At 40.3% G+C, this 27,313-nt stretch overlaps 1 protein-coding gene across 3 annotated transcripts in view; it reads right to left on the reverse strand.

Moving 5' to 3' along the window:
• Positions 1-27,313, reverse strand: part of ERG (ETS transcription factor ERG) — a 147,197-nt gene that overhangs the window by 105,831 nt on the left and 14,053 nt on the right. For 2 of the 3 annotated variants that reach the window (XM_048933844.1, XM_048933847.1), the window contains exon 2: positions 3,837-3,924. In XM_048933844.1, coding sequence (XP_048789801.1) covers positions 3,837-3,875 — 39 coding nt within the window. In that variant the 5' untranslated portion in view covers positions 3,876-3,924. Of the gene's footprint in view, positions 1-3,836; positions 3,925-25,178; positions 25,247-27,313 lie in introns of those variants that run through there. The other variant, XM_048933845.1, reaches the window with a different exon arrangement.

Here is a 27,313-nt window from a genome sequence, read left to right on the forward strand (position 1 = left end):
AGGCATTCAAGGCCAGGCTGGATGTGGCTCTGGGCAGCCTGGACTGCTGGTTGGCGACCCTGCACATAGCAGGGGGGTTGAAAATAGATGATCACTGTGGTCCTTTTCAACCCAGGCTGTTCTATGATTCTATGATTATGATTGCATACAAAATGCATATCTGAGATAGGACTGGCACAGTGTTTCTATGGTTACTAAAACTATAATTTAATCAATGGAATTAAAAAAAAAAACACGTTTAAAAATGTATATGCAAAACAATTAGTCTTGCCCATTCAAAGAGGCAGTCCAGCCACTGACTTCTTCAAAACATTTCTTTTGATGTGCTGTAACTCTTGCAAAGATGTTTTAATTAATGCCAGTGTAAGCAGCTAGATGCTTATGTAGCTTTAGTGGCTAAAACTGGGCTAGTAGAAGTGACACAGTTCAGACTGACAAGCAAAGACTCACTTTCCTGGTGAAAGTGGTATCCAGAATTTCCATGCAAAACCTCATTTCAAAAAATAGGAAAAATAATGTTCTTAAAGTGACAGTATATATAGGAGATCTATTTTCATCACACTTGAAATTTTCTGTTGGTGACAGAAGAATCTTGTCCCCCAGACAAAAATATTCCTTAATATAATGCTTAATATTAAACACTTTATAGCTCCCAATTAAAATGATAGCCCCTTTTGATGGCATGGGGAGGGTGAGATATGAGGACAGAGCAGACTGCAAATGTCTTTTTACAGACTTCTCTGCAATTTTGAGACTGATAAGAGAAAACATATTCCAGAAGAGTGAGAGGATACACAGATTTTGGTATTAAATCGAATGCACTACAGCCAATTCCTTTATACTAATAAACTATACACGACTTTCCAAAAATAATTTGTTCATTATACTTGCAGATACCAGAAAGCAAAAATTTATTTGTCGACCTTTAAATCAAACACAAACCTATTTTTTCAACAGTTTGTCATTAAACCAAACTAATGGTACTATTTTAACACTTTAACAATGTCAAAAATTATTAAATTAAGGTGCTGAATTTGAACACAAACTGCTGGGCACACACTTTGCTTTATTAAATGTAAATAGTCTTACTTATTTCATCCCATTCAAAAGTACCAGATGTGTGTAACTGCTTGAAGATCAGGGTCAAAATTCCCCATATTTTGAAAACTGAGACTAAGGGTCAGAACATATACTTCCATGTCCACATGAAATGTTTCTGTCCTTTATGTCTGGGCATAAAACAAGCCCATAGCCCAGGTATAACTATGCATTATGGAGCAACAGGAACACAAGTTCATCAGATCAATTACGAATGATTCGTTTAAACTGAATGAAGCTCCCAAACAAAATAAGGACAAACATTCTCCTAACTGAACAAGATCTGCCTGGGTGTTGAAGTCAGGCTCATACAACTTCCCATTCTGAAATGTGTCACAAGAGCTGTTAGATTGGATTACATTTCCTTCTGGTAGTGCAACAGGCTGTTTTCAAAATAGAACACATGAGAACTCACATAATACAAATCAAATCATTCTTGCTGCAAAAAGATGTCTCTGAATATTCATATTGCCATATTCATTCATCTTTCACACTCATTTCCTGCACATGTTCAGGAAGAAAACTTAAAAACAAAAATCTGTCAAATCTTAATAATTCATACACTTCCTAGAAAGCAATTTTCAAAGTAACAACTCTAAATGTGCACAAACGAGGTTGTGTCTGCTTATTCAAGGAACAAAATACCAGCAAAGAGTAGCATATGACTTATGTGATGGAGTACAGTTAAACAAAACTACAAGGAAGACTGCAATGAACCCCATATGTTCAACCTCACCGTGGTAATTAGAGGCAGAAAAGATCATCACACCAAATAGTCATTCCTATGTTCAATGCGCACTACTTTCTCATGGCTTACTTTTAAGAATGTTTTTACATCAGATTTTAAAGTCTAAATGAATGGCATTAATGGTATCTTCCCGAAGAATGTGTTTAGACCAAAGCAGATAAACAGAAATGTGAAAGATTTGAGGTTTATTTGGCTAGTCTTCCTATCCCAAGTAGAACATTCAAGTAACTTGAATCTTCACACCCCATCTCAATGTAGCAACTTGTGTGTGCTGTCCTGCTGAAAATAGACTCCTAAAGGTTCCCTTGAACACAGCAATGTTGCAAAGATTTTTGTGCAGCTCTCTGTACTCACTGTAAAAAGACACATACATACTCAGCCTTGTTCTCTCAAACTTTAACTCCCATTGTAAATCAAAACAATACGAAAGCCTACTTTTTGGCAGAAAGCAAGAAACTGAGTTCTTAACATTCTGGTGTTTTTCTTACTATTAATGTAAGAACTTAGAAAGGACACTTAGTAAGGATGAAGAAGTTCCATACCCCCATAAAATGTTTGTATTCTTAGCAGTTGAGATGCAGTTGAGATGATGAGACATGCAGTGGAAAGACTGCTTATATACAAGCAAAAAAGTGCCAGAAGACTGTGAGGGTGTTGGGTTTTGGAAAACTTGTACAGACAAGGGACGAGCTCTCATACTGCTGTCCTCTGTTCCAATATCTAAACACAATCCAAAAATGCTGTAGGGAGTTACACAGAGAGGCTTTTCTTATTCCCTATCTTTCTACAGGAAAAGTGAGCTATTTAAAATAACATTTCATTTTTATTCAGTTAAAAATAAGTTGAACTATGAGGAAGCTGCTGACTGGTAGATAGCAGCTGGCTGAGTAGAAACTCCATGAAAGAAGTTGTTGCAGAAAAAGTAACTTCAAGGAAGGACAGACAGACAAACAGAAGGGTGGACAGAAAGAAAGAATAAAAGAAAGCTATTCACTGGCAGCCTGCTTAGCATGGCTGATCTCTCCCTTTGATTACAGCAATCTTATTTACCAGCAGTGCTCTCACATGGCAGAGACCACGTGAATGATAAACGTGCGGCTTCATCACATTTTTTATACATAAGTGTAAGCTGCTTCTCCCACTTAAGTCACTGCTATGTGAGTATCCTTTTTACTTCTGGAAATGAATTGCTGTTCACCTCTAGAAGCAGCCAGTTTCCAAACCAAACCTCTAGGTGATAAAACAGCAAGGCTAAAATAGAGCACCACCCCCAGTTGGTGAGGTTCAAGTGCTATTTACAGGCAATATCCAAAGATGACTTATTCATAGCAGCACATCATCAGCTATGCCTGCTAAAGGTAGCAGGCTCCTATTTTTCTGAAAAAAAACAAAAAAGAGAAAGAGAAAAAAGGATAAAAGAACACAGTAATAATAGTAAGAGTTAAAACAGTAACAAAGGAGCTGAAAAGTAATGCAGAGCCCTCTGAAGTGTAGCAAAGCAATCCGGTTGTAAGCCTATATAGCACAAGTTCAATGTCTCTGCTCCTTTGATTTACACAGAACCAGGCCCTGATTTTTTTCAAAGAGATGTTTGTTTGTCTTTGGCTTTTCACATTGTGCTTATTTTCCTTCCCCATTAACTTCTGCCCTAGGCTTTCAAGGACCAAAACGGGAGGAATATGAATTCAGAATTTTCCAAGTAGGTGTTTTTTATTATGCATATCAACTATTGTAGGATGATCAAGAGTTTTTAAACTTGGAAAAAATTATCCTCAAAACGTCCACACACTTCAGAACACATTAAAACAGGTGTCAGCAACAAAGTCTGCGTGACTGACTCATGCAATAACAAATAAAGAGGAATAAAAGACCCAGTGCTGCACAGTAGTACAATTTATAAACATACAAGAAGACTTGCAGTACGTATACATATTCTTTAATTTTATCGCTCTCAGAACATCTGAGGACTCACAGTAAACAGGAAACTAACCTTGATGTGAGCTGCTGGATCTGGGACAGTCTGAATCATGTCCTTTAACAGGCCAACGTGTTTACCAGAAGCTCAGATCCCAAGGCAGCTGCATAACCAAAGAAAAAAAGAAGTCATATGATTATATTTAAGAATTTATTTTTAATAGAAATCCCTTATCTTTTTATAGGCAGATAAACACCTTTCCTTCCCCAGACCTCCTCAACAACCAGAACAGCTGAAGCCCTAAGACACTTCTGTTTCCGTATAGCCTGGAAGGATAAATTTCAGACAGGAGAAAACAGCTGAAAATTCTCACGGAAAATTAGTCTTTATCTCTAGTGGAGGATTTTCCCAAAATAAGAGCTCTGGGGTGTGTCCTGCAATGACTGCACAGCACGATTAACCACCAAGAATTTCCAGAATCTCTTCTTCCCAAGGTAAAAACATATATAGCAGGACTGGGACAGATCTGGTGCTGGCAGAATATGTATTTCACTAAAGTTTTGTCCATTTACAAATGCTGCAAAGCTGGTCCAACTACTCAATTAACAGCACCTCAGAGCATCTTCTGGGATTCCTTATCCATGTCTGGAAATAAAACAGACGGGCTGGGGCAGGTGGGAGACGTTTGTCTGCATGTGCAGGTGGTGAGGGATCACAAAAACAATTTTAAATAATGACAATATATAATTAGAATAGTTATACATTGTACAGCAAAGTACTGCTCATTAAATAGAACATTAATCAAAGGCTAGTAAGTTGGGATCAATAAATCAGGAAACTAAAAACTGTTTACGAGGGTGGATGGTGATACGACAAGGGGGAATGGCTTTAAACTGAGACAGGAGAGGTTTAGATTAGATATTAGGAGGAAGTTTTTCACACAGAGGGTGGTGAGGCACTGGAACAGGTTGCCCAAGGAGGCTGTGGATGCCCCATCCCTGGAGGCATTCAAGGCCAGGCTGGATGTGGCTCTGGGCAGGCTGGATGGGCTCTGGTTGGCAACCCTGCACATAGCTAGGGGGTTGAAACTAGGTGATATCTGTGGTTCTTTTCAACCCAGGCTGTTCTGTGATTCTATGACTCTATGATTCTATGATTCTGTGAAAACATATGGAAAAATGTAAGAACGTGAATGGCATTTAAAGTAACCTGTCTTTTTCTCTGCTCTCTCTAGAAGCCTGAAAATATTAACTTCTCACACAAACAGTTTCCTTTTGCCCATGACCTTGAACTTCTGACATCTTTTAAGACAAGGCATATCAGAAGAACAATCTTCTTTAGTATCGCCTTCTTAATTTCATTATCTGTTCCCAAATCTGCACAAACTTGCAGATCAAATTGCAGATAGCTTTTATCTATTTATTCAGGCAAAACGCTGATAGAGTGCACCGAGATGCAGTTCCCCCCCAGAATCAGTCCTCTTGATGTAAAGAAGCCAAGTGTAAACTATGGTATACAGTACTACAGAGTGGAATTAAAGATATCTCCATTTAGATCTTAGAACCAGATTCGTTTCCCTTCAAATCAATGAAAATCAAGTACTTAATTATGGAGCTTATTATGGAAACCCCAACATGAGCCAAATTCCCATTTAGATTGACATCCTTCTTGCACGCTTTCCTTGGGTGATTGAATGGGAACACTAATGTCAAAACTTTCAGCAAAGATATTTCTTTTTAAGGAGCTTAAATATCTTCAAAAGCAAGAAATGTTTGCTTCAGTATAAGTAAACTTTCAACAACAGTGTTGTTCATATTGAAGTCATATAAGAACACTAACATGCCTTTCAGTTCCCTTCTTCCCTTCTCTAGTAAATCCACACCTGTCATGTTATTGATTCAATTTACTGGATTCGTTTAAGCTTTCAAAAGATGATAGACAGAATCTGGAAACGACAAAATTTCTTTTAAACTGAACAGGAAAATATTTTGCACCCAGCCTCCCCAGAAGTGTTCCCTGTTGCTCTGGGACAGAAAGCTTTCAGAGCTCAGATTTGCTTAGAGATATTGGAATGTCCTGGGACTTAGAAGTTGCTTGCATTATGCCAGACTCAGCATATCATAGCTTTCCCCCAAGAAAACAGATCCTTTGTAGGAGAGAAGAAGATGGAGAACATTTGGAAGCTGGGTGCCAGGTCTGTACCACACAGTACGGGAATTAAAGACAAGCAGACGTAAGCCAGTACAAATTGCAAAGATGCTTTTGCAACTGCTCAGTTCATTTGACTTTTTCCCTGTACTGCTGTACAGCAGTGATCCCAAAAGGAGGAATTATGCTTTGAGCTCAACCTTTGGCAGTGTATCCATGTTTCTCTTCTGGATATTCATTCATGCCTCCCCTACAGGGAAACACATTTTGCAAAAGGCATGACTTTTGCCTTTCTACTTTTGCAAATCATTGTTTAAAAGCCGTGACAGTACTCCTTCCTCTTTCCAAACAGAAATATCATTTTAATTACTTCAGCTCCACCTTTACTGGCTGGAGCTGGACGCTTCCAGACATCTGGTACTAACTTTCTGAACCAGATGGTATTTATTGCCAGAACCTCCACCACCCCCACCCCAAATTTCACGCTGGTGGTGTTTGTGTTTGACAGTCTGTCACAGGGCTGGCATGTGGCAGCAGATTTTGCCCTGTCTCCCCTAGTGGCATGGCTCTAAGTCAAAAGTCCAAATGACACCAAAGTCTGGGCTAGGGAGATATCTCTTTCCAGGGAACTGAAACATGGAAATTCTAACACAATCAAAAGCTAAGTGTTCGCTTGAGTGCTTTTCTTCACCAGAGCTTAACTCTGGAAGGATATTCATAGCCACACAGGTTTCCTTGCAGTTGCTGGCATCACAGATTGTTGTCATTAATTCTGCTTGGAGGAGCACCTCCTGTGTCTTAGAGGGAGAAAGGTCCTCCTGCATCAGCCATGCTACAGCAGGAAAGCAGCTGGAGCTATGTGTGCCACTTCCACTGCTGGACTCCACGCAGGAGTGGACAGTGAGGCTCCAAGGTCTCCTGACTTTCTGCCATGCAACCTGTAATTTTAAGCTGTTGCAAATGCATCAAAAGGGCACAGGATTATGTATGGCTCTAGAGTTCACCAGATGTGATTACACTGCTCTTCCATTTTACAGTCATATCAAAAGGATTAGACTTTTTAACAGATTCATACACTGCCAAAGTACTGAGAGATTGAACGTCTTCTCTATCTGGGGAGCAGCATACACCTCTGGATTTCCACACCAATGCTATCCAAACTCCTGGCATGCACTTTCCTGCTTGCAGATGTAACACAGGTTCTTTTTCCAAGCAATGTTCACCAAAACAACAGCTGATTAGGTGAACAAGGCTCAAAATGCTTACCTGCAAAAGGTATAGCATTCAAAATATAGTCATAAGTGTATGTACTAAACACTGTGGAAATACACACAAAAAAAAGGACTGCTTAATTAGTGGCAATCATCACACCAGAAGTGCTGGACCAGATAGGTGGCACTGTGAAAGCAAGGATGATATTAAGTGGTAACCCCAGAACAAGCTGCACAAGAGAGAGCAGAGCAAAAGCACCGCTTTGAGAACAGTATCTGGCCCAAAAAGATGCCTGTACCCATGCTTCCAAGGTGACAAAGGATCTGCACATTACAGCTACATGAATATGAGACAGTGAAAGGCTATGCTCGGCACACAGCACTGGAAAGCTGCACACACACATCCACGTGCTGGTGTGATGAATAATGCCGAGTGGCATTGCAGAGAATTTCTACCGGCATGACTTTGGGATGTTTACCATTACTCACAGGAGGTGAATCCGTCAGCAGTTATGCAGACTATCCCCAGCGAGTGCCAGCAGGACTTGCAGACCCTCTCCCACTGTCATGCAAGCTGTATTTGTCACATACTTTGTAAAAACTGATGTTTTTCAGCTGTTGGATAACTTTTGCAATGTGTGATTCTGTCCATTTCTGGGTTGCTTTGTTTTTTTTCAGGAAATCTTTCTATGGACATCTGGGTCCTACTAGCACTGGTGACTGTATAAGTGAGAGAAAGGCTGTAATTTCCAAAAGGCATGTAAATCTGCTCCTCGTGGTGTTTAGGAACAGTGCAAGTTACTGCTGCCTTAACTCAGAGCTTCCCTTCCTAGGCAGATGAGTGCCACACGTGGACTTTTCAGAGTGGGAACTCTTGCATAGTGAATTTAAGACAAATTTAGGCTTGCTAAACTTTGGATATATCAGACAGATTGGAGGAGCTTCAGGGGTGAAAACCTGAAAAAGCATGCAATCATTTATCTAGTGCTATGGCTATTGTATTCATATCGTATGAGTCTTATTGAAATTAAGTAATTGAATTACTACATTATCAAAATTAAGTCCCTTAATAATACTGCAAAGATAAGAGGTGAAATTGTCATCCACTGAAATAAATTGGACTTCTGCATCTGTCAGAGACAAGCCAAAAGTTCATTCACTCCAGCTCAGTTTGCATGTGCAGAACTATGGAGCAGAAGGGTGTTGCCAGCATGCAGGGAGGGAAATGGCACAGGGAGAGAAATCCAGCCATACCTACCAAGAAAAGGCCCAGAACTGAAGACATGGGATGTTCACACCTCAGTGTTTTTAAACCAGGGCTATGATGAACAGACTGTGAAAGACAACTCCTCCAACTCAGGGCCAATATTGACCATACGCTATTACAGAGCAGAGCTGTGTAACGTGGGCTTAAAACTTTCATGTTTAGCTTGTGGCTGAGTATAACCACTTTAGTTGTTGTTTTCTTGCTTCTTTTGTTGTGACCTCTCTGCAGTCTAGCAACACCAACAGTAAAGCCCTGCAGAAAGATCCTTCTACATTCAAGAAGTACTGCTGTCAAAGGCAATTCATCTGCAGTCAGTGTGTATTTGCTGTTAGGATAAAACTTCATGACTGCAAGTGGATACCATGAATGAAAAAACAGCAGCAAAGGACAAGAAAACCGAAACACAAAAAGATGTATCCATCAACATTTGTACGGCTTTCGAAACTCGACTAAAACATTTTGTACCCGTCTCGCCTTTGAAGGATCACCTACAAAGGATGTGCTTTGCACTCTCTGATGTGCCTACCTGACACATGGATATTATGTGATGAAATGATTCTAAGTGGCATTTATTGTTATTTTAGTAAATTAGGATTAATAGAGCTGTACTAGGAGAGGTTGAAAACTCTCCTTCATGCAGCATTAACACCATGTCCTTTAGTCAGAGCAGGGTCCTGGTGTATCCAAGAGCACAACACCCTCTGATGAGTCCCTGTTCAGCAGCAACCTCTCCCTCCTAGAGCACATGATGATGCCCAGAGCGAGGGTGATGTGAGGAGCGTGGAGCACATGCTGGGCTGCAAATGGCAGAGAGCCGAGGGCTGTGCCTGCCATCCATGGGCTTGGGGTGGTTTAAGCTGCCCATAAAACCACAAGCTGAATGTTACCATAAGCAAGCCGGTAAGTGAAGAATGAGCCATGTGTCACCACCTGTTTGGGTAGGCCCAGATGGCCTGGGTTTACGGTTAGCGCTGCACTAACAGCAGTACTATAGATCTAGGGGTGCAAACAAATCCACCTATCTGAAGATGTGTCTTTGTCATATATGTCTATGTTTGGAGTTCATCAAATCTGAAAGTGGATTTTCTTCTGGGATACAGAGCACATTCCTAGGGAGTTAAACTGTGACTTGGTCATACAAGGAGTTAAGTATATCTTATAATGAATGAACAGAGCTCCCCTTCTTGGAGAGGTCAGTCTACCTAAGGGGAAAAGGCAGCAAATGGTCTACCCTCCTTCCCCCTGAATGTGGAGCCTGTGGAGAAGGCACATTTCTACCCTACCACCCAAATCTATCTGTGCAGCTACTGCTTATCTTAAGTTCCAACCCATGATCTCAGGGGACGATACAGCCCTAAATTAGCTCATTTACAGTAGAAACTTTAGACTACAGCCAAAAATATTTGTTTTTATTAGTACTCCCTATATAGTGCGCCTTTGACCAATAACTTGTTTTATTTATTTTTTTGGCAAATTACCATGTTCTTATTCAAAGCCATAATGAGGATTATATATCAAAGTGGAATGCAGAGTAGCTATTCCTGAAACTCCCAACTGTGTATAAAAGAGTCTGGAATTCCCCAAACACTATCTCTTCAGTCCAGGCCACTTACAAATGTGGTTAACATGAATGAAGTAATATCGTCAGAAAGGAAGGAGACTTTTGAGTCACGTCTGACACATTTTAACTACATCAACAACTTTCCATAGCTCAAGGTTTTGACTGTCTTTCTTAATACCATGCAAGGGTGTTTGATAATGATTACTCCCTGATGCTTATCCTGTTACAGGATACTTATACACATGCACAGGATACCAAGGGGAGAGCAATGAATGAATTCAAGACTTTGTGCTCTCCAAGTGGAAAACCGCAGAGTTCACCAGAAAAGTTGCCAGATCAAATGAAATTCCTCCTTGATGCACTTTACTGCCTTTCTGTCTCACGCTGGAGTTGTCCTGTCAGATTTCTGTGTTTGGCTATTCAATCTCAACACAACTCCATGCTTAGCTGAAGGTGTTCGCTATTTGGCTCCACAAGAACAAGACACGAGGCCAGAAAGTAGCCATCACACAGTTTCTGTCTGCAGGTTATTATTATGGATCTTACAGAAATATGACTTTCCAACAAACTGAGTGACAAACAGTAACTTCTAATAAACATTCATTCCACCCTTAGAATGTGGGTCTCTTTCAAACATTTTAACCCATCCTCCGCTTAAAATTACAGCTGTGGAAAGATATACATCCTGTTATCAAATGAATTAATGAGAAATTATCTTGAGGCTGAAGTCACAAGCTAAGGAAAACTAATATCTCTTGAGAAAAGATAAAAGCAAATGAGAGTAGTTTTTAGAAAGTGAAACAAGATCCAGCTCACTAATGACAAATTACATAGCAAACTCCTGTAGTGCACATTATCAGCTCCTTCAAACATTTAGATGTTGTATTACGGTACGTGGTTTAAGTGGGAAAATATTGGTGGTGCGTGGATGGTTGGAGTGGATGATCTAGGAGGTCTTTTCCAGCCTTTGGTGGTTCTTTGATTCCATGAGTCTGTGATTCAGCACACAGTTCTTGTACCTGGATTTTGCAGGTTAGAAGTAGCTGAGTGAAACTGGAGGGCAGACGATACGTGGGAGATTAGACTGGATGTGCTAGCTGCCCTCTAGCTGCGAGATACCTATGCCTCTGTTTCTCTTTTGTTCCCAAGAGGTCTGTTTCTAATAAGGCCATGGAAAGTGCTAGGCAAGAATAAGTATGTTTTGCATCACACAGAGTTCAGATGATATATTAATTTTTTCAACCACAGTTAAGTATCCGGTACAAACTGATGGCATATACTGAATAAGAGTAAGCAATAGTGTTTTTAAAAGCCATATCAAATTTTGTCAACACCTCACAGACTTTTTGAAAACAGTTACTTGATTAAATTTATATAATCAGAAGTTACATACACCATGCACTTTCAATAATTACTGAGTATATTAAAATAGCACAATATTTATTGCACATTATTCACATTGTTCTGCCTATAGTCCTGACCTGCTACAGTTAAAAACAGTAAAATCTGAAGAATCTAAAACTAGATTTATGAGAGAATCAAAGTGTAACGCTTAGAAATATATGAGCAAGAAATAAAAAAGGACTAGCTAACATTTTCTCAGCATCCTATAAATTTCCTCAGTTGTCATATTTAAGAAATGTATATGCTGTTCAGGAACAGAATGTACTGGCACTGAAACTGTTGCATGCAAGTATTCGCTTTGAGGATGAAAGAAAAGTTCAGTAAGCTGCACCGGAAAGTTGTTCTCCCTTTTCTCCCCCTAGGTTTCTGGGGGATACTTTTTTATCTTATGAGGAAATGCCACTTTTAATAAGCAGTATCATTCTGTTGTTCTCTCCTATGTGTAAGTACTCTCGTTGGCCCAAGTGATGAAACCAGGAGAGGCAGTTTTGTGTGCTGGGCAATTCGCCCGCAAAACAGCTCCGCTGAGCGCCCTCTTTGAAGCTATTACAGAGCGTCGGTACATCCTGTACATCCCAATCACAACCCACCAACCCATTTCTCCTGCTGAGGAGCCTCCCTCTGACACTCCCTGTGCTGGATTCACTCAGTTGTCTCCTTCATGGGAGGGAGCCATGGAAGACATCTCCTGGGCACATTTCTCCAGCGGAGTGATGGGCCTCGAGGGACGGTAATGATCCTATCAAGCCCCAAATCAAGATTGACAACTTTTCCAGAGCAAGTCAAAGAGCAATCCACTCACTAGAGTACTGTTCATCTCTATTGGTCACAGAGAACACGTGACAAACTTGGGCATGCAGTTTGTTGGTTTATGGACTTAAGGTGTTCCAAGAAGAGTGAAAAATATTTGGAAAAATTCTAGAAGGAAGTCTGAAGTCTGACCTAGTCATGGGCACCCTCTGAAAGGGAAACAACATTAACAGGCCGTCAGCTGAGGTGTCCGAAGCAGGTTTCTCCAGCACAGCTTAGTGTTCAGAAGCATTCATGGTGTCTGCCATGTATGGGCATGTCCTGGAGAAGCAGAAGAGGGGAGTCAGCTTATAGGACAGCAGCAGGAGAGGGAATGGATAAATCATCAGTGAAAGGATAAGCAAAACTCAACAGAGAGGGCGATGGAGAAGCATAGATGACCCTTCACGATCCTCTACAGGATTTCTGGTCTTTTGAAATCCCACTCTGAGAATGGCAAAGGGGGTTCAGTGGAAACAACATTAATCTAAACAACATGACTGGCTGGCAACATTACTTTTTTTTTTCTTAAAGCATTCTGAAGAAGTAAAAGTGCAATTAGATATGGTGATGCTTCTTCAGTGTGTTAGTAAATTAAGGCACCTTCCAATGGAGATTACTTGACTAGATAACGAAACTCAGGAGAGGCTTTGAAGTTATTAAGACAAACTTTCCTTTATATTTTTAAATGCTTTTTACTTGTCTTATACATCCTTGGCATAAAGTGGTTTTTTTCTTTTGGTTTAATTTCTCTTTTTACTGATGGCATTTCCATTTCAGATGTTGGAAAGCAAAAACAAAAATTTGAACAGCTGTATAAGCATGAAGTATTTAAGAAAGAGAGTGACATTCAATAAGCATTGACTTGGTCAGCACAAAACAATTCAAAAGCGCATACCAGGAAGACTTATACAATTTCAGTTTTGCTTTATCAATAAAAACATTATAGTATTATAAAAATGGAAATACTCTATATCCTTAGCAAGAAAGTACCTTCAAGTGATACCACACGTAATCATAGAATCATAGGGGTTGCAAGGGACCTCCGGAGGCTATTGAGTCCACCACCTGGCTGAAGCAGGTTCCCTACAGCAGGTCACACAGGAAAGTGTCCACAAGGATCTTGAAAATTTCCAGAGAAGGTGACTCCACCACCTGCCTCTCTGGGCAGCCTGTTCCAGTGATCCTCTTTAAAAATGCTTTGATCTATGACCTTGGCAGCTTTGTTTCTATTTTTATTTCAAATTTGTTTGAAGAATGTCTATTAATAGCTAATACTTACTGAACATCTAACTTTAGGCTCAGTTTATCAGCATCTGGATTTTGCAGTAGTTTGCTGGAAGAAACATGGACCTGTCACTCATGCATCTGCATAGTCTAAAGTTAAGTGCTTAGAAAAAGAATACTTTGTGGATCTGACTGTGTTACCTAACACAGTATGAAACCGGTATTAAGCAATGATACAAGTTTGACAAAGTAATGTGAAGAAAGAAATGTCACATTGAAAAGACACTAATTACGCTCAGCTGAAAACTCCTCGTGTGTTTCTCTGCACTGCACGGGAAATGTTGGTATCCTGCCTCATACATTGTTTCAAAACAGAACGAAGATAAATTACAGGCTGAGGGAGTTGGGCTTGTTCAGCCTGGAGAAGAGAAGGCTGCAGGGTGACCTCATTGCAGCCTATCAATACCTGAAGGGAACCTACACCCAGGAGGGGAGTAAACTCTTCAAAAGGGCTGACAACAGCAGGACTAGGGGAAATGGTTTTAAGTTGAAGGAGGGAAGATTTAGGTTGGATGTTAGGGGGAAGTTCTTTACTAGGAGAGTGGTTAGGCCCTGGAACGGGCTGCCCAGGGAGGTTGTGGATGCCCCGTCCTTGGACGTGTTTAAGGCCAGGTTGGACGGGGTCCTGGGCAACCTGATCTGAATGTGTATGTTTGGTGGCCCTGCTAGGCAGGGGGGTTGGAACTACATGATCCTTGGGGTCCCTTCCAACCCGGGTGATTCTGTGATTCTGTGATTCTGTGATAAATGTATTTAGCTCACTGAGTCTGACTTCATAGAAGGCAGAAAGTGCAGCAGAAGCAGTGCCTGGAGTTTTGCACTTGGGTGAGTTGAAAATCAAAGTGCATTTTACTTCCAGCTGTAGAAGAAAGGAGATTACAGAGTTAAGGCAGGTGTAGCTCACCCGTGTGTGCTTTTCCAACAGAATTTCATGAGATCTAAGCTTGGCAAAGTGTTAGAGATGCAAGCACCTCTGCACTTTGGAAGCAGTTCCCCCAGAGCAAGTGAGACTATTTTCCATGTACAAAGACATGAATAGGCCTTTGCAAAGATAAGGCTACAGTTATCTTCTTGTTTTGTTTTAATTCAAAATCAGGACTTAATGGAATAAATATGGCATACAGTCTAGACTTTCAGTAGATGCAAAAGGAAGTTTAGGAATGGAATAGAAGAGAGTTTTCTTAAGAAGTGGGGCCCTGTATATTCAGTTATTCCGTAATTAGTTGTTTTTATTGACATGAGGCATACAGATGGGCTTATACATTGCTATAGAAAAACAACTGAATTTTATTATCTTATTACATTTATTGTCATGCCTTCCATCATGACAGTTTGCAAAAGCCCAGGACCCAGACCCATTTACATTACAGTAAACAGCAAAACTGTCACAGATTTCAGCCACGTAGGATCAGACTCCAGCTACTATATGGGCATACACATTTGTACCTGAAAGAAGCACCAACTCTGAATAGGGAACACTGATGCAGAAAATAGATTGTTCCCAGAACTGGCAGAAACATGTAGCTATTTTAGAGAAAGAAGTAACTCAGATTACTTAGGAAGCCTGTATAACACCTTTCCCGTATGTACATGGTAAGCTCAGGACTGTATTTAACGTCTGGCCCCTTCACGTGACCCTAAACAATACCAGCATCCTGCATACATCTGAAATAGCCTCATGGTTCTTGTGCTTCTAGCAATTCAACACCTCACAAGTCTTAAAGTGGAAAATGGAAATATATGCAGGGAGACATATACATGACATAAAATAGTTCAAATGCATTAATAAGTACCTGGGCTACTATGCACTGCTGAGAAACCTGTTGGGGCTGGAACCTGTTACACTTGAGCTGCAGGGATCAGGCTCACTAGACTGACAGCTGACATGAAAGCTGTGCATTCAAATTGCCCTGTTAATACGGAAAGCTATAGAAGGTTATCCATGCTAGATGAAAGCATCTGGGAGATAAATTCAACTGGTCGTACTACTTTGTGGTAACCAAAATGCTTCTGCTACCTGAGCTTATTTCTTTAGTAGTCAACACACAGCACCACATCACTTGTAGATATAATTCACATAACCTACGTGAGGTCTCATGTGACTTTTGTCACAAGAGCTTGACACAGATTGTAGCCCAAGTTGGTCATCCTCTCTTTCATTTTGTTCAGGCATACATTAGGACCTCTTTGCACAACAGACATAACCTGAAACTGTTTAGAGTACAAGAAAGCCTTCCTTCAATATTTTTATGATTCAAAATTTTACTTTGTTCTCTCTCCAAAACAACAGATGCCATCTCAAATTCTCCTGCTAAACAATGGTGAGAAGTAGACATATTGAAATGAGGAAGATTTTATATTAAAACATTGCAAAAAAATATATATATATGAACAGTTCCTAGGTGTAACAGGAATGAGGGAAAAGTACAATGTGAGGGTGAGAGCAAGGAAAAAAATAAAGGGAATTATTTGTTGCATTAAAAAATGCTAATAGGTCTTGCTTAAGGCTGCTCTTCTGGGAAAGACTGGCTGAAATCCAAACAAATGTGCAGCATATATAAAAGTTTATTCTAAATTTGGACTCTACAGTCAGATTTTGAACCATCATAAAATCTCAGAATTTTAAAATCTAACTCCCATTCTTACTCTCAACAAGAGTTGACAAATACTTCATTCAAAAATTATTCAAACTTTCTGCAGATTGTTTATCCTGAAACCCTGCTGACTATTCTGTGCTAATTCTGACCAATTCCAATAACAATCAACAATGCTGACTGTAATTTGAACACATGGCTTTTGTGTCAGCTACAGTGATGCTATTAACAGACCTGATGTATTCACTGGGACAACAAGCAGAGTGTTGCCCTGGGGTCTCCCATATGGTGAGCTCCAGCTCCAGCAAGGAGATCTAGGAAAAGAGAACCAACCCAGATGGCAAAGGTCTTTCAAAACAATTGTAGTGTTGAACTGTGACCCTTCAAACATCTTCCTTGTTGGCAGGACTTAAATGTAGTACAAATTCTACCACTGGTCCTTTATTTGCCCTCCAAGCAACCCTTTCTTCTCCTTACCAATGGAAACTCTCCCACAGGATGCCACAAATGCATCTCCAGAGAGCCAAGTTAATCTCCCCCTTCTAGAGCACACATGGAAATCCTACCTCGTGCTGGGACAAGATGCTATATTTAGCTAGCAATGCTTCCAGATTCTATCATATGCTCTCTGCTCCCTGCTGCACCTCTCTGTTTATGTGGTGGACCATGCACAAGCACTTGGTCAGGAGAATCACAGAGAAAGGGAGGTTAGATGGGACCTGTGAGTCATTTGGCCTGACCAATTACAGTAGACTGCTCAGGGCCTTGCCTACTCCAGCTATGAATAGGCCAAAATTACACTACTGCTTTGGGCATCTGTTCCAGTGTGTGGCAACTCTCAGGGTGATTTTTTTTCCCCCTTGTTTCTAGTCATTATTTCCACCGTTGCAGATTGCAGTTCTCTGCTGGCCTTTTTCTGCACACCTTTGAGTGCGTATGTGTTTTCTTTGCACCCTACCACTGGGTATGTGAATACCACGATGATATTTTTTTTTTTTTTTTTTGTCTATTCTGCAAACTTTGGTCCCTTTTTATTCATGCTTTTGATCCTTTGCTCAGCGCTGCATGGGCTTGTTACAACAGCCATACAGTACAGGAACTTTTCTCAAGTAAAAAAGGGCCCATTCATGTGGGTACATCTGTAGCTGTCTGTAGTTTTGCCATGCCATGATATTGAGAACATATGAACCCCCTATATAATGACTTATGGTGTGTTTAATTTCTGAGGGCCAAATAGGCATTGTAGGCATCTCTTGTGGACTACATGTTAAAACCTATTTTTTGCCATCTACTAACGGAGTGCAAGTAATAGGGATTTGGCTGTTGTGGCTACATCAGTTCTCCTAACCACTGGCATGCAGTGTCACAACAAAGGCATTGTCTATCATAAGCTTTCATAAGTACTCTAAGCCCTAGTATACCTCCAAAATTTGTACCAAAATTGTACTTTTTTTCTCAAATTTGTGATCTTTAAAATTGCTAGCCATTAAAAAAAGCCACGCATTTCAGCATTACAAATCTTTTCCAGCATGTTAGCATGCAGATTCAGATTTATTTTTTTCTGAAACATCAATTTTGCATTTCTTTAAAAGAATGTACTTCTAATAGGAAAAAAAATAAGCAGTCTGAAAGTTCAAAGAATTTAACTGAGTGATGCAACATATTTCCTTTAAATCTAGTTCCCATTTCTTCCACATTTTTATACGCCAGGTGTGTATAAATGTCAAATAACAGATCTATAACAGCCATGACTGTGCTTTTTCAGTAGAATTAAAAAATTAAATCACTAATATTTCCACCCCAAGCTTTGACTCATCATTGTGCAACCTTCTAATGAAATATAGTTAGGGTGAAAAAGAAACAAGTCAGTACTAAAACTTTCAGTTTCTTTGAAGCTTGCTGTTGCAGTATGTCATAATTTCTAAAAACAGTAACTTGCAGTCTTACTTCTAGAGTGTCTGCTGATCTGGGTGCACATTTCTTTGCGTGCTTCATCTTTGAGCAGCTCAGACCATGCAAAGGAAATTTCCCCTGGGGAGCAAATGAACTCTGTAACCAACAAGATCCACAAAGATCAGAGGCTGCTCTGCTCTCATTCGTATCAGTGGTCTACGTATCTGACCCAAACTACCCTGAAGACAGGCAGGAGGATAAAAGAGCTGGTTTTTTTTCAGAAAGTTTTGAAATACAATGATCTGACATTTCTGAGGTCTGTGGGCAGCAGGGGACCCACATACCATGATGCTGGGCAGCCCGATTCTACCATCATCGAACAGGTATCAACAGCAACATGCTCTTCAACACCTGCCCTTTTTCTCTGGCTACGTATCATAGTCCTGCTGGAGAATAATGAAGACAAGATGCTCTCCACAGGGGTTCTGCTAAGCTGAGGGTAAGTGGGGTAGTGGTCCAGGGCTAAGGAACAATTAGGGCTATTTTATATTTGTGAAACAATTAGTCATAATTAGCCTGATTTCACATTTGGAAAAGGGGAATTGCTTTAATTAGAGTGGAATTATGTTCTTCTGACAGACTTCAGAGGGAACTCTAATGGCAGGATGCAAACTATAAAGTCCACCAGGCTTTTACAGCATTTAATAGCTTATGGAGTGTATTGTAAGTACACAGTCCTTTCAGTATGTATAATAACCATCTGCACCAAAACCTCATGTCTCTGCTAGGATCAGAGTTACTTTAAAAAGGGGGGAAAAGAGTTTTAAAAGAGACGCCAAATCCCTACTTTGGCTTAAGCATCTTCTTCACTATATCTGGGGAGCTTTTTTTTAACTGAAATTCTTGCCACAGAATATAAAGAAAACACAAAGTGCCATTTAAGGAGACAAACACTTCTCATCTAGCTGTAAAGATGTCTTTCCTCTCCGTCGTAATTTTGTTTAGCTATTAACTAAAGAACTGATCTGTATACAAACTTGCAACAAAATAAGTTAATTTATTTTAATTGGTGCCTTTTGTTATTCACACTGGGGCTAAAAATGGGCACTGGTCTCAACACAGAAGTTTCCTGGGAGCTTGAACAGATCTGCAGCTTAGTTGTCGTTGATATAACCTCCTTCCACAGGGAAAAGAGCAAGTCTTCCATTGAAAGCAGTGGAAGTGTTCCTGTACAGCCCAAAGAAAACTGGCTGTGCAGACTAGTCCAGTGAATTATATTTACCTAAAAATACAAGTGTCTTCCATCCTCTGAAATCAAAATCAAGCAGATCATGTAGAAACCCCACAGAGCAGAGTACAGAACAATGAGGTACTGGTGACAGGAAGACTGTTGATATTTTTATTTCTTGGTGGGAACTACTCCAAGCAAGACACTTCTTTTTCAAATTTAGTGATGATGACATCTTGGAAATTTTTCAGTGAGAAAGAACGCAGCTTTTAGCTGCCCCTATCAGAACATTTGGACCAAGTAGAACAGTTCTGCTTCTAAAAGGTGTTGTGGGAACGAACAGAAAACAAAAATCAGGAATGTCTTGGCTCCTCTCCTCTGTCCTGCCAACCTCCCCCTGCCCGAGCTGCTCAGTGGCTGCTGCTCTGGCTCGGCACCCAGAAGGGGCAGGTTCAGCCCCACCCTGGATCTGAGTCACAGCCCTGGACTCCCAGGAGCACACTCCAAGATACAGGCAATGGGACTTACAAAGACACAATGGGTCTTTTAACTGCACCTTTTGGCAAAGTTATGTTGTACATAAATAATTAGACATTTGCTGTAGCAGAGTAGCAGAGACTCATACACATGTGTCCTGCTTTCCACATGTTTCAACCACATGGACCAGAGTCTTTTTCACTCCAGGAGTAAAGCTTTTACTCAAACACATCCACTCAGACAGAGGGGATTAAGGGAGACAGTATCTTTTCACAGAATCATAGAGTCGTTAAATCATTAAGGTTGGAAAAGATCACTAGGATCACCCAGTCCAACCATCAGCCCATCCCTACCATGCCCACTGACCACATCCCTCAGTGCCACCTCCACACAGCTCTTGAACACCTCCAGGGATGGGTACTCCACTATTTTTAATGTATGAAGGAGAATCGATCAAACATGATCGATCCCATTTTACATCCATGCTCTACTACTGCCTTGGTTTACCCTGAAAATGCATTTCCATGCACCAGTGAAGAAGTCAAATTCATGAACTCTTGAGGAAAGCAGAGAAATTGCTCAGAGACAACACTTTTAATGGTCAAATTCACAACAGTGCTTAAGAAGCATACAGGAAAAAAGTTTAATATCCTAAAACACAATTGTGGACACCCACTCACTGTTCTAGAGGTCTGTGAAATAGATGAAAGGTAAACATAGCTAAAAGGACTGCCCATAAATATATCCACCCAAACTCTTTACCATAAAGGAAGTTATTCAAATAAGTTAAAAATTTGGGTTCAGGAAAAAGAACACCTTATAGAAAATTTCCTGTCCTATAAATGCATCCTCTTCTCATCTCAACTGTGGAAAAATGTGATACTTCCGGTAACTGAACCTTCACAGATTTGGGACTACAGATTTAAACCATCACCTTGGATACCAGTTACAGACTTGTTGGAAATTAACATGGATGACACCCTCTCATCCAGCATTTTCTTCCTGTGTGCACTTGTGAATTAACAGGTAAACAGTGCACCCTTCTCATAGTTGTTATTTTCCATAATCATGGGGAGAACTCATTCCAGGAGTAATTTCTTAGACAGATTTCCTGCTCAGCTAACAGGCCCTCAGGATATAGTCTGTCTCTGCTGACATCGTGTAGAATGCAAATAAAGGGCAAAAGCACAACACGTATGAGGCTCTGTAGAGACAAGTAAGGAGACAAATGATTTCTTAAAATATGTTCCTGGATGAGAACAGTAAAGGAAAAGGAGTATAACACATTGGCCAGCTGTCACGTCAGAAGATAAAGGGAGATAACCAAATACTCTACTTTCTGCTAGTCTCCTCTTTCCCATCCTATCTTCCTAGAATAAAGTAACAACAACACACAGTCTCATTTGTTCATTGTGTGCATGGGTTATTAAGGCTGGTATGACCTGCAAAATCCTTTCTTATCTTGGAAAATAGTTTTATGGTAGGGTCGTAGAAAGACAACATGGCCGAGGATATGATGGAAGTTACCATATATCTCAACACAGTAGAAAGGCAGCTCTGCACTACCTGCACTCAGCAGGAAGTTTTCTGTCTTAATTAGAGAATGCACAGCCAGCTGTGCCTGTTCAGACCATTTTAAAAGAAAATAAAAACTTGCATCATGTTTGCCTACAGACAGGTATGTATTCAAATTGTTTTTATGATTTGAATCCAAATTCTTTTTTTTTTTTAATATTGTCATTGTATTTTGTGCCTTTAGGTACAATATTTATCATCATCCCCTTGAAGTCTTGATCCATCACTTTCATTTGCTTGTGGAAAACAAAACCATGTTTTTTCCTGCCCGACCTGCTGTAAGGAACTTGCTTTAGCATGCAGTTGGACTCAGTGGTCTCCAGAGGTCCCTACCAACCCCTATGACTCTATGATTCTATGATTCTATGATTTTCTTTCATTGAACAATGCTGTCATTCAGCTATTCAGGATGCTCTTCACTCTTCAACTTATCATTATTATTACTGTAGCTGAAAGATATGAGATAGGAACATTCCCTAATTACCTTTTTTAGCTTTCAAGAAAACAATGCCTACCCATCATTCCACTTCAGTAGCAATAAAATAACAAGAAAAGATAAAAAAAAAATTTTAAAAATCTGAGAATGTTGTTCTTTGCCATGGAAGCAATTATTTTCTAGTTCTGCTAAGTGGTTTTGTTAATCCAGTCAAGAGAAGAAAGAGGTCAAATTTTCAAAATCTGCTTGGCACCCATCTGCTAAAAGTAAGACTCAAAATGGAAATCAAGGAACAACCAAACTCATTAATTACTTGAAATGGCTCAGTTACACTTCAGTAAAGAAACATTACTCTAGCCTACATTATTACGATATGCATAACATTTACCCACTTGCTTTACATAAACTTTGCTTTGAATGTAGCTGTTATTTTTCTGGCACTTGGCATGGAACAAATTATGAAGTAAAACCACTTAGCAGCCACGTACAAATTTAGATTGACACACACAACCTTAAAAATGCAGACTTCCTACTTAGAGAGTAAACAGCCTGAAGAAACTTGATTGACATAACATAGACCAGTCAGTCAGCTGGCTCTGACTTCTTTTTCCATACATGCTATATGTTTCTTCTAGCTAGCATGTTGGTATAAAGCAGTGTCTAAAAATTAGCAAGGTCTCAAGAATTTTAGTAAATTGGACATTCTGCCTGAGTACTTTCTGTTTATTGGTTATGCTGCCAATCAGTTTTCCAGGCTCTTTCTGGCTGTTTGGTGCGTGAGACACCTGAAATCATTGATGATGGCTATGGAGGGGGAAGACAGGCTGCCAGATGTGTGACCTCCTGCAGTGAAGACCAACTGTAGCAGTGCCAAAGCCCTGTAAAATAGCCATGAAGCATCTTGGGGGTCAAAGGAAAACAACTTATTGATTCTGGTGGCTCAATAGCAGCAGATGCACTCAGAAGTCCATTGAGCTGATGACATCCTTTTGCTCAACATTAACCATCATGGAGAAGTCTCCAGGTGGCATTGTCTGTAGCTGGCTCACAGGTATACTGAGGTTTTGAATGGCTATGATGTGCCTAGATGGCTTCTGCAGAGTCCAAAAGCAAATTGTTGTCATGAAGTTCCGGAGAAATATGTGTTGGGAGAGGAAAGGATGAATACATAATTTCCTCCCTCAACGTTCTTGTTCTCACATTTCCCTCCACCTAAGACTTTACCTTTTGTGCTCATCTTGGGGAAGCCACATGGATGAAGAAAACAGGATACTTTGTCAAGAGCGGGATTTGACTGTTAATCAGCAAAATAAATGAACCTATAAAACTCATGTAACCTTTCAGTACATAAAGTAAAACTGCCTTGGTGGTGACAGTTTAATTTTAACTACTTTCTGCCAAAGATTCATTCTGGGTATGAATACACAGGCTGTGCAAAGGAGCAATATATGCCCCTTCTTTCCTCCTTTTGAGACACCTCTTTCAATGCACATAGTTCAAGATAAATCAGATGTTAAAGGAGATATTTATGATCTTCAGAACTCAATAAACTGCTTTTACACTTAACAGTACTTTGGCTCTTTCTGTGCTGAAAAGACCAAAAGACCTCATGTATAGTTGTATAAATAAATGAGTATATGAAATTTAGTAACAGGAGCTCTTGTGACTCATAGGAGTCTTTGGAAAAATCCCCACTAATCTATTAATAATAAAGAATCTGTAATGCTAAAATTGCAAACCCCAGCACATCCCCTCTTCTTAGCATACCAGAGAGATTTTTTTTTCTCGTAACAGTAGCATATTCAAGACAGCATAGCCTTGACACAAGCCTAGCTCAAATTCTGCAGCCGGATGCCTAGAATTAAGAGCATTCCCATGCAAGATGTTGGATATTCAGCAAAACTCTCAGCTCAATGGAAAAAGCTAATATTTGTAAATGAGGTAAGTCTGACTGTGCTGAATACAATCAGTGTACATAGAACTCCTTCTGGTACTGGACTGATCATCACATTAAATCTTAATTTCTTTCAGCTTCCTAATTAAAAATTCAGAGTACAACAAAAAGGTATGGAAGATACTAGGCAAGAAAACTGGAATGTCTGGCACAGACAAAAGTCCACTTCTGCCAGTTGACACTAAACATTCAAGTAAGAAATATTTTACAGTATTAACATTTTAGACATTAAGTTTCAGAACTATAGCCCACAGATGAATCAAGTGCTCTCTGCTTCAAAGATTTTTTTTTCCATGTTCTCTACAGAGACAGAGATGTTGCTGAATGGTTACAGTAACTTTGATTACATTTCAATGTTTTCTTTATAGGTATTATGACTAGGGACTTAAAGTTGGGATGAAGCAATACAACCTTGTTACATGGGGTGAATTCTGGAAAAAAACTACACAACCAAGGTACCCAGCAGCTCACAGAGCTCTGTGCCCCAAACAGCACAGTTGGTCACCCTCAATGACAGACAGGATGGGGCTGTGAGCAACCTGTTCAAGAGGGAGGGGTCCCTGCCTATAGCAGTGGATTGGAACTGCATGATCTTAAAGGTTCCTTCCAACTCAAACCATTCTACTGTTCTATGATTAGTAGACAAAATGTGCAATTATGTTCTACATTGCACATTCTTTATCAAACTGCATGTCCTCCATTCCTGAGCACCGATGGGACCATTCCTTCCTGCCCAGACAGCCCCTCATATTTACAGGCACCAAAATTGGACAAATAATGTGACAGGAAAACTACGTATAATATTTCAGCGATCATTAGAAGAACAGTGCTGTGGCTGGGAGGCCTGAATTCCTTTCTTCTTCTCTTTGTTGGTCATTATGTATGTTTTAGTTTTATACAGTATTTCAGACATCACTTAACAAATGATAATCTCCCCATACAGTCACACTACAATAAACAAAGCTAGGTGGAGAAGATCCATTTAGCAAGGAAAATGCTGTGGATCCATATTTAGCCCAAAACAAGATGTGAGATATCACACTGTGTGTATACGAGTGTCGCTTGACCATTTCTTCCATCAGCTTAGAAATCATTGCACACTTTTCCCCCAGTTTAACAGAATCATAGAGTCACAGAATGGTTTGGATTGGAAGGGACCTCAAAGCCCACCCAGTTCCAAAGCTCTGCAGTGCGCAGGGCTGCCATCCACTTGATCAAGAGTATGAGGGAGGTAATCAACTTGAAAATGCTGCATTTCTTAAAGAGCGAGAGAAGCAAGCAGCTGGGCAGATCAGGAAGACACTGTTTGTGCTTTCACCAAGGGGAAAACTAAAAAAGAGAGAACCCTTCATTAAGCATCTGGGCAGCACCGCTGCAGGGAGTTGTTTTGCTTTGCACTCAGAGGCAACTGGTATACACTGCAAAAAAAAACAATTTTGTTTCTGTGAGCGGAACTTCCCCTTTCTGCACACGCAGCCCTTCCACCAGCTGGGACATATGCTTTCTATGTTACAGCACTGTGCAGCCACATCAGCACTACCTGCACGTCCTGTCATCGTCCCCCAAAGGCTCACCTGTGCTCTAATTACCCACCTAGGCTGACAGATCACCAAAGTCGCATCTTGGAGGAAAGTCCTGGTCCAGCACGTATTGTGTTAGTCTCACAAGCAGTGCTTGCTTCCCCAACATGACGTCTGTCAGCACTAATCCCTTTTGCAAATGTCCACACCCTGTATTTGAATGAAAGCCTTCGGCTTCCTGTCACTGTACTCTGGAGATGAAAAAAACAAAAAACAAAAAAAACAAAAACAAAAAAACCCTTGCTGACTGCCACGGATGTTCCTGATTTGACACAGAGTTGTTAAAACATCACTGATTTATTCAGGCAGGAAAGACAGTCACATACAAAAAGACAGTGCTTTGGCAAGGTGCTAGACCCACTCAGGCATCTCTGCAGTATCAAAACACAGAAATTTTGCCAAGTTAACAACAAAAGCCAAAGAAAGGTGTTAATTTCTTGGAGAATGTTAGACTCCAATTGTCCTTACAGACAGATTCTTGATTCCTACCTAAATCTCAGCAGAGTTGTTCCACACTGAATGCAAGTACCCTTTTGCCTGAAGATCAAGGTACTGATGAAAGATGTTTACACCTTTTTCAAGTGATAAAAACTTTTTTTGTGACAACTTTATTTAATATTTGTCCTCACTAGAGCTTATGAAGAAAAATACTAAGCTATGGGTCGTTTATGGTGAGAATAAAATAGGAATCTTTAGTGACGCTGTATGTGAAATAAAATACTCCTCAGTGAGAATATGGCTGGCAAAAGCTAACCTCAAGAAAATGAGCTCTGTTTGCAACTAAATAATACGTTTGCATTTGAACAAGAAGGGAAAGAATGCATTTCTTGTCAGATGACCTGAAATACTTTCAACTTACACATAATGTGTTAGCTCTATTAATACAGAAGTTTTCTTTTAAATGGGAATTATATAGAAACTAATTGAAAGCTACTATTGTTTCAGTGGTGGCAGGGAGGTTAACATACTTCCTAATCCACAGAGTAACCACCTTTTCTCTCTCAAAAACCTCTTGACAAAGGAATAAATTACAGATGTCTACTTTCCAGCCTAAAGAAAAAGTTAGAGCTACTATGAAGTAGAAAATAGCCAGAGAGAATTATGACCAAATGCCACATATTAAAAAGTTTTCCACATGTGGCACAGAAAGAAACAGTTCACTGCAATTGTCTGCTTAACAGGTTGAGCCTCTATCCAACTGGTAGCAATCAGGCAGGACACTAGAGTGGGCAGGAAATCTAAAATTAGGTTTTACTACCTATAATGGAGAATTTATGGGATAATTTAATTGGCAGTCTTGGGACTGAAACCCAAGGTGGGGAACAAAAACATCTTTCTGGATATACTTACTTTATGAACCCTTCCTGTAGTGGGCTGAAAAACAAAAGCACGGGGGAAATAACCCAGAGACGTAATATCCCTTTCTAGTGTCAGGCAGGCGATGCATGAGCATGTCTGTGGGGGTGGGTGTGCGGTTGTGGGGGCAACCAGAGATAGCAGGAAGTCCTGCATTGGCATAAACTGATTTTTCCTCTTTTCAGGAGAATGTCCTGTGAATGACTTCTTGTTGTGAAACGTGTCTCCACTTCACAAAGGACAATAATCAGTCCCAGCATAAACAGAAGGCTGTAATTCACTCCAACGCTCTTCTGACATCTCAGAGGATGAGAGCACAGCACAAACAGTTTATTAATGGCAGCAGATTGAACTTGGCTTTGCGTTCACTCACTCCAGGACAGCCATTGCCATCTGCAGTATTCGCTGAGCTTTTTGCATTTGTTTCCCCATGGCCTGTCTGTGCTCACACAGACCTGAGGTTAAACATCAGTGAAAAAGAAGAACATTTTCTTGCCCTTTCCCTCTTCACAGGGAGAGCTTTGAAAGGGTTAAAATGTAGTTCCCTGCTGGATTAAAAGGTTGTGCAGCTGAGCGGGGGTAACAAGATCCCTTCTTCATCCCCATGTGGGTTCCACTGATGTCAGCACGTGCTACTGATGCATTTTCCATGGCTTATTACATTTATTACACAGGCCTGATGGCAGCTTGGGAGGTTGGCGAGGGGAGCATGGGCACTGTCTTCTGTCACCCAGTGAGCAGGGATGCCCTTCCAGGTGCTGCTGGCTGGTGACCTCATTATTGCACCAGGGC

Source organism: Lagopus muta, chromosome 1 (genome assembly GCF_023343835.1).
Source record: "Lagopus muta isolate bLagMut1 chromosome 1, bLagMut1 primary, whole genome shotgun sequence".
NCBI classification, from domain to species: domain Eukaryota; kingdom Metazoa; phylum Chordata; class Aves; order Galliformes; family Phasianidae; genus Lagopus; species Lagopus muta.